Source organism: Geospiza fortis, unplaced genomic scaffold (assembly GCF_000277835.1).
Source record: "Geospiza fortis unplaced genomic scaffold, GeoFor_1.0 scaffold95, whole genome shotgun sequence".
Taxonomy (NCBI): Eukaryota; Metazoa; Chordata; class Aves; order Passeriformes; family Thraupidae; genus Geospiza; species Geospiza fortis.
In genome coordinates this window covers 3426282-3436229 of record NW_005054333.1, presented here as the reverse complement: position 1 = coordinate 3436229, position 9948 = coordinate 3426282, and the positions used below count along the sequence as shown (strand labels likewise).

The 9948-nt window shown below is 43.2% G+C and overlaps 2 protein-coding genes across 2 annotated transcripts in view; both read right to left on the bottom strand.

Annotated features, from left to right (window-relative positions):
* The window catches only part of HOXA4 (homeobox A4), a 7804-nt gene extending 6564 nt beyond the window's left edge, over window positions 1-1240 (bottom strand). The window contains exons 1-2 of the mRNA XM_005421777.2: window positions 1051-1240; window positions 546-602 (exon numbers count right to left, since the gene is read on the bottom strand). Of these exons, the coding sequence (XP_005421834.1) occupies window positions 546-602; window positions 1051-1240 (247 nt within the window). The remainder of the gene's footprint in view (window positions 1-545; window positions 603-1050) is intronic.
* Window positions 1241-7369: 6129 nt separating this feature from the next.
* HOXA5 (homeobox A5) lies at window positions 7370-9942 on the bottom strand. Its single transcript, XM_005421738.3, has 2 exons — window positions 9153-9942; window positions 7370-8171 (listed from the first exon to the last, which is right to left on the bottom strand). The coding sequence occupies exons 1-2, from the start codon at window positions 9712-9714 to the stop codon at window positions 7921-7923; spliced, it is 813 nt and encodes a 270-aa protein (XP_005421795.1). The 5' UTR covers window positions 9715-9942; the 3' UTR covers window positions 7370-7920.
* Between the last annotated feature and the right edge of the window lie 6 nt (window positions 9943-9948).

Here is a 9948-nt window from a genome sequence, read left to right as displayed (position 1 = left end):
GGGTGGAAGGGGGAAAAAATTTAAACAATAATTGAATAAAGTCAATATTTATGTAAGTCGCTGTTTCAACTTCTTTGAAATTATTCTCATTGATATTTTTATTCTAAACCAGATTTAAAATATGGAATTCGGACCACTAATTGTTTTAGTGAGGAAGTAAATGGATTTCTGTCACCTACTCTTGAGTAAGCCGGTTATAGTAACAGCTTTCATTCTGGGTATATCAAAGACGCATTGTTATTCTTGGAAACAATCCGCCTGCTATTCTCTAACAAAATAGATATTTGGCTACGGTTTTTAGCTTGTTATCAGGCTTCGCTCTTACACCAAATAAATAGTCTGGATGTGAAAGGTTATATACTATCTCCAGAGCGGGCAGGCTCCCTAAACGTGCAGTGCCAGGGCTCGCTACAAATGAGCAGCAGCAACAACTTGTGAACAGCGTCTACACGCCGAGCAAACACTTGCATTACACACTTTCCAGGCTTCAGCAGGTACTTTAGGCACAATCTCCGATAATCACTTTGGCTAATCTGATATCTAACCTCTCGCGTACTTGTTCCCAAGATACAGCGCTCGCCTGCCACGATCCAGCTGTGTCTCTGGCAAATAATTCACGCGTACCAGTTACACAGAGGCCGGTGTAGGCTGCTGCCTTGGGGGTGGAAAGGCAGCAATGCGTGGCTGGGGGTGAGGTGCGCTCTTTCTCGGATTTCCTTGTCGCACTGTCGCCTCCTCCACACCTTTCAGGTCTGATTATGGCTATATTCGAGTATCCTTTCCCTCTTCCACCGACCCCTTAGCCTTAAAATTTCAAGCTGAATCCCGCCTGCGATGATGTCCTCCAAAATGAAATTGCTTGAGCAATATTGGCTAGTTCTCCCTGCAGACACGTCTAACCAAGGAGCTAAAGCTTTTACTCAGAGGCGGCACTGAGAACAAAAAAATCCCAGCAATGTGGGAATCTCTCCGCGCTAAGAAATTCCACTAAACTTTTTCTTGGAAGGGTGAAGAGGGGTGGGTGGCGAGAGGAAAAACAACGCGTCCTACTCCCAATTTCGCTGGGAACTGCCGCCTCGGGTAATTCCAGAAGGCTGTGAGAACCCTCCAAATCACGGAGAGGCACAGGGCGCCAGCTTCTCCGTAATATTTTCCATGGGTATCGCACCACGGCTCCACGGCTCCGCATTTTAAACGAGCTCCTTCGGACCAAACATATAGCCCGTATTATCTCCGGCATGTCCTGTTTAAGCACAGTTTAGCGGTCGCTACAGAAATGAGAGCAAAAACAAAGACGCGGCTAGGATCGATACACGCGTTAATAGCTTCGCTCCTATCTTATCTTCCTGCCATTTTGCAAAGTGAGAAGGCTTAACATTAAACCTCTTAGAGCAGGTTATTATATAATAAACAAGGGTGAGGCATTTTGCTACCTGACTTTTGGAGGAGGCAACATCAGTGGCTTCTGTGGGGGTAACACGCGTGTTTACCTGCCGCGGCTGGACCCGAGATATTCAGACACAAATGTGGCTGATAATTCAAGATGAAATACAACGTGTATTACTCTTGAAAAGAGGAATTTTCTATCCTTTCCTTGGTAATTGAGGTCATTCAGCCAGTAGGGTTCACCTGGAGTCCATACTGTGATACACACGTAACTCAAAGCTATTTTATCTTTTGTGCTGATAGTCAAGATCTCGGCTATAACATTGACATCAAACTCTGTCTGGGCGAATGACTAAGAGTGGTGCAAAACGTAAACTTTTGACCCTCAACTTTTTGACCTGCAGTTGTAACGCCCTTAACCACAAAGATATACAAAAGCTATGCAGCTTCTTTTAGGAGTAAGAGACTCGCACTGTTTGTTTCAATACTTCTGCTTGTTTCCCCCAGCTTTCTAAGGGCTCTCTTTTTTATTGTTGCTTTTTTTTTCCTTTTTCTTGCTGCTGAGAAATCGGATACTTTCGCATTTTTAATTGTTTTTTTCTTTTCCTTAATCTCTCAGCTTTGTAAAATGCTGTTAGATCAGTTTGCACAGCCTTTCGGCAGCGTTGGAGGGAAGCCTGTTACTCAAAGGCGCTAAATGGTTACAATTGCAGGTGAATTGCTGGGTAAGTTCCGGGCGTGAGGTTGGAAGGAATGGAACGACGAGCGTTGGGGGAAAAGCTGCAGCTCTCTGCTGAAGGGTTTTAGTCATTTCTCCTTGATTTAAACATAAAGAAACAAGTCTAATTGTTTGCAAAGCCTTGTCTAGGCAAACGAGTTGACTGTGAACTTGGTCTAAAGCGAGCTCTGCTGGTGATTCCTAGGGTGTGCAGATTTATCTTTTCTGCATTTACTTAACCTGGCAGTGAACTGCACGGGCTGCCATTTATTATCCGGAGACAGACTTCACCTCAAGCAAGGACTGTTCCACAAAATTGCAATAATTACCCAATAACCTTCATAGCAAATATTATTATTGAAAAGACATTTTTTGGGGGGAGGGGATATAGAAAAGATTCCTTTTGCGTGTTATAAGGCAAAATCCATGCAAATTTTACACGATCTCTGTGTCAGATTTGAAATTGTTTGTGCGCATAGCTACAGGAACATGTGACCGGGGTGGTCCATGAGTATTTGCCTTACAGAGAGACATTAGTGAAGATGCTTTAATTTGAAAGGGATAATATCTTCAAAGATGACCAGAAGATTGTGGGAACTGTGGTTTTCCGCTCTAGCTAGTAACCCTAGCCTCAAATCCGGGAGATTTTGAGGGCAGAAACAGAAAGGACTGAGAAAGCCAACGACATCTTAACTTGGTCAGGAGATTTACTTGTGTCTGCATTAAATGCGTCAAATCTGTATTTACGGGGAGGGAAAATGCATTGCTCCCGTATTCAGCGTTAGAAATCGAAACCTCCTGATCTCCCCCCTCATGATCGGTTCCATTCAATTTCCCATGGAGCAAATTGCAAACTCCTCTATTGTCACCTTTCCACGGATACACACTTATTACATGCAAGGAAACGGCAGAATAACAATTTCCTTGTTCTGAAATTAGGGCATTTGCATGGTTTAGACAAGGCTGTAGAGCTGTAATTTACGGATGATTTTCCATCGGATTGTTACACTCCTAGTTTAGAGAAAGTTAAGTCTTGCAAAGTCACCAGTTCCACACATTAAGAGAGCTGCCTAACCTTTAATCGGTTTTACACTTAGACATGAGACAATACACGCAAGTATTTCTTTCAAATGGTTAAGTAAACTGTATTTCAAATCGCAGAACGCAATGTGCCATTCCTAAAATAGAAAAAAACTTGCACTTATTAATCCCCTAAACTAATCAGAAAAATAAGGTGTGCAGATAAAACCTCTCTCCTGATTCCCAGGTATAATTTCCCATGACATTTTCCCTCGGAAAACAATTCGGACCTGGGACTACTTTCGCAGAGTTCGGCTGTCTGGGCTCGTTTGAATTTCAAATTTCAAAGCGTATTAGGAAATCTTAACGCATTTCTGTGTTTGAATGGTTTCAACTGTGATGCTTAATACAGGGCAGGGCCAGAAACAGGGCGAAGTTGTGATTTCCAGCTAACTTTCTTTTGTTGCTAGTTTTTTTTTGCAGTACAGGCGGGTTCATATGCTTCTGGACCTAGGGATATTTTTCTTTTCCATAGTTCTTGAACGACTGTACATTGTTTTGTGTGGGATATGGTCCAGAAGCCACCTTCAAAAATGTGGAAAATACACAGTAGCGAATCTTTTCACTCTAAGCAATGAAAAATTACAATCCAGGATGATATCCAGGATCCTAAAATATTAGTCCAACGGGCGTCCGTGCGTGCTTGTATATTAGCCAGTTAATTCAAATAGGGCAGTGTTGTTAAATACTGAGTAATCATGAGCTGTTTGTGTCTGGTATAATTCCCGTCTACAAGCAAAGGGTTTTCCTTGGAAAACGACCTATATATAAATGAAGACCAAACTTTTAAGGGTTTTTCATGCCTTGCCTCAAACTATAAAATTTTATGGCATATAGTATAATATAATACACGCCTATCATATACAACTTTCTGGTATTCCAATTGACGAAAATGTGTCAACTAGTGTACTATAAAATCTCCAGCTGTTTTAAAGGAAATGATTTTCAAATGTGTATTTGGATATGCTCTTTTAAAGCCTTTCTCATTTTTTAAATATGAAATATATGCAGATGTGTTTGTTTAGTGCTGACAGGAAGGATCGACAGACACAAAGGCATCAGACTCTATTTATCTTCCGCAAGGGTTGACTTAAAATATTAAATGCTTTTAAAACTGAGCTCTTTGGGAGGAACCTACCTTAGATACTACCATTTCTTTAAAGACAAATAAATTAAAAATAGGGATCAGTCAGCAATATGCAGACCTTGCAGAGGTACGCAACAACCTTACCCTCCTAAAACCCTGCGCCTTTCTCCCATTTTCGCTCACAGCAGCCAAACCAGCCTAAACCACAACATTCAAATGGCATAGCACTAGCGAAATAAAACAAAGCCCATCTCTCTCTCACATCAAACCACTCCATTCTTTTGCAAACCCGACTTTATGACACATGAAAGAAAACAATGCAATCTGCTGAATCAATGTTACTCCAAACCTGTGCAGAGAAAGAGATACCCACAGCTGGTTTGGAGAGATAGATAGATAGATAGATAGATAGATAGATAGATAGATAGATAGATAGATAATAGGCAATTCTCAGAATTCTACCATAGCCCCTGACTAGTCTGTTTATACCCCCCGAGATCACTCGCCAAAGTAACAGCTCTGAGGATAAGGATCAGGCCTTAATGTTACCCAGAGAAAGATAGAGTTCCTTTCACCCTTTCATTCAAGTCCTGGAAATTCAAAGACTGAAGTTAAATCCGGCCATAAAGTTTATTGCTGAGTAATCACACTCTAGTGAGAACAGTCCACTTAAATAAAAAGAATGTTGAAGTAAACACGCAGCTGGGGCCTACCCCACAATGGCAGCCAGCAATATAAGGCAGAAAGGGAGAGAGCAGAGCTAGGGGGATATTTACAATCTTCCATAAACCAAGCCCGTATTTCATAATTTGCAGCACTCTAATGACCTGTAGTCTCTTGTATTAATGCTACAAGTTACAGTCAATTGGTTCGCTTAAAAAAAAAAAAAAAAGGAAGTCACAGGAACGTATATATGTGTACACACGTACACACCCTTTGTGTACATGAATACACCAATATTAGACACATATATGCATCTGCACGGCTTTACAGAGAAGTACAAACTGATTTGTACATGCAGGCACACATGAATATAATTTAAATACATTTCTATTTATGCAGTTACGTGTAGAACCGGGAAAAAGTTACAGCAGCGTTATAAATGCGCATCCCCAAAACACACTACGCACTCACAGATGTACATACACACACAGCTAAAGCTTTCTGCACAACCCAATGCAGAAAATATGTATCTAAGCACTCCAGTACAGTCTGTGCCATTTTAATACTGGCTCTGATGTGCAACATATTTCACCAATCCAAAGATTATTACCATATCATCACGCCTCCAACTCTATCATGCCTCCATAAGATACTGCCCAGATAATATCAAGCCCAATCTATTTTGTTTCTCCCCTTTTTTAATCGCCTGCAGTAACTACTCTTTGCTAAACAAAACCTCTCCAAACTTGGAGAGTCTATTGGAGCAAAGGAAGTAATTATCTTCTGCGGTAGTCAAAGTGATTAAAGCTAGGCCCCAAAATCCATCTCTGCCAAAGTCGCTTATTGTGGTTTACTTTGATTTGATCGTTAAAATAGAGAGCTAGCTGCTGCGAGTGAAGGGATGGGGGGAGGTATTTGCAGCGCAACCTGGATCATTAGTGCTTGATCCTGCCTCTCGGGCTCGGTGGGACCGTCCTGAAAACCTCCAGGCGGAGAGGAAGAGAAAGAGAAAGAGAAAGAAAGAGAGAGGGGAGAGGCAGCGAGAGCGAGCAGGAGCCTCGGCTTCCCCACTGTACAAATAAACTTTAAGGAACTTGTGCACAAAACTTACCTTTGACTTGCAAGGAGCCATTTTTCACATAGTACTGAGAACTTGTGGTTTGGATACTTCTGTCCCTAAACCTGACAATTTGAATGGCCAGGAGGCACACGTAGCCTGCAAAAGAGTCAAATGAAGTCCAGCGTCAGTGAGATTATATGTTATGTGGTATATAATGTTGGATGTCAACTCCCCAAAACCATAAAACTTACTTTAATGGCACCACGTGACTTTTTATAGCCAGTGAGCCTATCTGTCTGTGCTATGGATGATTTTACGATCTAATTCATAGACAAAACCCTATTCATTTGGCACCCAAATGTCATATAGCCGGAACTGGGGCTTATAAAGTTTACTGTTTTATAACTTTTAAGGGAAGGCATCAATGTAACCAGTCAGTAAATGTGCAAATCTTTAGTTGCTCTTAGAAGCTCAGAAGAGTTAACCATTCAAGCTCTGATGGGGTAAGTAACATTACGTTTATAGCAAACTAATTCTAGCGAAGAAAACCAAAAATCTTTAAAGGGTGAAGAGTGGGAATGTGGCTAGAGAGGATTACTAATAGGCGCAGAGGGCTTGGACATGGCTGTCCTAAAATATACTTAATGAAACCACAGGAGAAATTCTAGAGCGATGTAAACACACCCTGGAGTTCGCAGCGTATTTTAACAAAGCACATGTTTTGGGGTTTGGGTTGTGGTTTGGGTTTTTTTGGTTTTTTTTTTTTTTTTGTGGTTTTTTTTTTCTTTTTTAATTTCAACCATCAGCAAACAGTTAACAGTTGATTCAGCCACAAAGGGTGTTGATTGTGGTCCTGCGATGCAGCTTTCCACCTAGCGAGAAACAAGTAAGGAAGAACTTATGGTCAAACTTTCAATTAAAAATACTGGTAGCGGACAATTGCAGCATCCACCATATGCAACGTGCAGCAGGAGCCAGGTAAAATATTACAACAAACTCTGCACGGGCTAATTTTTTTTTTCTTTTTCAGAGGCAAATCAGGAAGCACAACTTCTTGCTTTGCACAAATCAGATCACAAAAACTTTACAATAGAAAGTTTATTTTTTTGTTGATTTCCAGTCAGGTTTTTTTAAAAACAAATAATAATAATAATAATTAAAAAAAAAAAAAGCTGATCACAGTTTGCTCAAACAGCCAGACTTTGACTATATTTGTAACTTTGTTCACAAAAAACATACATCACAGAAGCTGCGCTTAATAAGAGCCACTTCTAAGAGTTCGTGCAAAGAGTCATATACAAAGGCACAGCAAGGACATACTGCTTGGAATCACAGTTTTCGTCACAGATTCACTATTCACTACACGTAGGACAAGTTCAGTTGATTTCATCATTTCACCTCTACAACAGCATTAATTACACAGGAATTATATAGGTAGTTTGAATAAAAATATTTTTAACAGCTTGGAGCTATACAGACATTAACACTTGACCACACATGCACAGTTAAGCAGGTTGAGTGCAACACATAACATTTGTACTAAACCGGGGGAGGGTTTCCTTTCTCTCTCTCCTTTTTTTTTAACTTCATTTTTTTTCCTTTTTGTTCTTTTTTGTTTAGTTTTGTTTTGTTTTAACAGTTACTTCAAGTAACACAGCTCGCTTCATATAAATAAGTTAAAACATCTATTATTTTTTTCAAGACAAAGCCATTCAAGACAAAGAAATGTACGATAAAAGCAGATCTACTTATACACGCGAGAGAATGGTAATAAACAGGCTCATGATTAAAAGATGAATAAGGGCGACAAGAACAGGGTTTCTTCACAGAAGTAACACAAGGAAGTTTTAGAAAGTCAACTTAGTACTGACATGAGACGACGCAGGGTCAGCTAATACTGCTCAGTACTTTTAATTGATCAAACGCTTAGGGACGGAATGCCCCTCCTGCAGCTGCCATGCTCATACTTTTCAGCTTATTATCCTTTTTCCATTTCATTCTCCTGTTTTGGAACCAGATCTTTATTTGTCTCTCTGAGAGGCAAAGAGCATGTGCTATTTCAATCCTTCTTCTGCGGGTCAGGTATCTATTGAAGTGAAATTCCTTTTCGAGCTCCAAGGTCTGATAGCGGGTGTAAGCAGTCCGAGCCCTTTTCCCTTCTGGTCCCCCTATGTTGTCTGGAAGAGAAAAGTACATGATTTAGATTCTCAGCAGCCTCTCGGAGCCTTCGTGTCTCATTGCAGCTACCAGCAACCAGGACCGTTATTCTCAGTCCTGCTTTGGTTTTGTTTCTGGTTTGGATAAACGCTCAACAAGTTTCCCCCTCCAGCCCCTCTTAGGAAAGGCTTGGGGGAGGGGGATTTGGTAGTCTCGGTAAGTTTTCGCTTGGATTTGCGATTCGATTTTTTCTAATTTATTTTTTTTCAGTTCCTTTTTTTTTTTTTTTAATTTTTTAATAAGGTTAGTTCTCCCCCATGCCTCCCCCAGATAAGCTGATTTGGAGGATGTCTCTGCTGATAGCTGGGTTTTCAGAGCTGAGAGAGCAAAGCTGAAGCGTGCAGCCCTTTCCCACGGCTGAGCTGGGGAAGGCTCGGGAGGCAGCGAGCCTCCGGCCGCTCTCCCAGCAGGGAGGGCAGGGCAGGTACCCGGGGCTGAAAGTTGCTTCGCTCCCCCGCTTTGCCCCTCGAGCCCTCTACCCCGAGTTTGGGGCGACTCGCCCTGCCCCCTCCCCCACGGCTTCCCAGCAGTGAAAACTGCCCTTCTCGCCCTTTCCTATTCTCTTTTTAATATGTCTAAGCAAAATAAATGGGGTCAGCCGCGCCGTTCCCACTGGAAGATCCCCCATTCAGAGGAGAGCCGGGAGCAGCCTCTGCTCCCGATCTCCCTTCGGCAAGGCGCCTTCTACTCCCCCCGCCGGCGCTGGGAGCCAGGCGGGCGGTGTTTTCGGGGCCGAGAGGGGTTTTTTTCCTTTCGGGGGGACTCGCCCAGGGAAGGGAGCGTGCTTCCCTGCGAGCAGAGTTGTGGTGTGCGGGGACACTGCCCGCTCTCACGCCCTCCTCTCCCCCTCTCCCCGACCTTGCTCGGCACAGCCACCCGGTTTACATTAAATCCTCCTTTTCCTCCAGAGAAATAAAGAAAGAACAGGGTATTTGCTTTACCATGACTTATGTGCAGTTTTCGCATCCAGGGGTAGATCTGGGGCTGTGAAGGCTGGGCTGTGCTTTGGTCGGTCGGGGCACTTGCCTGCTCGCTGCTTGCTGGAGTGTCTTCCTCAGTCCCAGACGAGGTGCCAACCCCGTCTCTGCTGATGTGCGTGTTGCTGCTGGAATTGGACGAAGTGCTGGTGGAGTTGGCGAGGGAGTTTTTCACCCCGTGGTGACTCTCGCTGACAGGCGAACCGGCCACGGCGGTGCAGGGCAGAGGGTCAGGGGGAGGCGAGTGGGAAGACGTCGCGGGCTGGTTGTACCTGGGCTCTGTCGAGGCAGAGGTGGTGTTGGCCGGGTAACTGCGGGGTCTCTCATTGGCACCAAAGTGAGTGGAAGCAGAGCGCCCGACGCTGAGGTCCATGCCATTGTAGCCGTATCCGTACCTGCCGGAGTGCATGCTGGCGGAGTCCCTGTATTGCTCGCTCACCGAGCTGTGATCTCCATAATTATGTAACTGGTAGTCCGGGCCATTTGGATAGCGACCGCAAAATGAGTTTACAAAATAAGAGCTCATTTGTTTTTTGATATGTGTGCTTGATTTGTGGCTCTTGGTCGTTTTGTGCGTCTATAGCACCCTTGCACAATTTATGATGAATTATGGAAATGACTGGGACATGTACTTGGTTCCCTCCTACGTAGGCACCCAAATATGGGGTACGGCTTCACATCACGTGCTTTTGTTGTCCAGTCGTAAATCCTGCCTGATGACCTCTAGAGGTAAACTCGTGCACTGGTGGGGGAGCTGGGA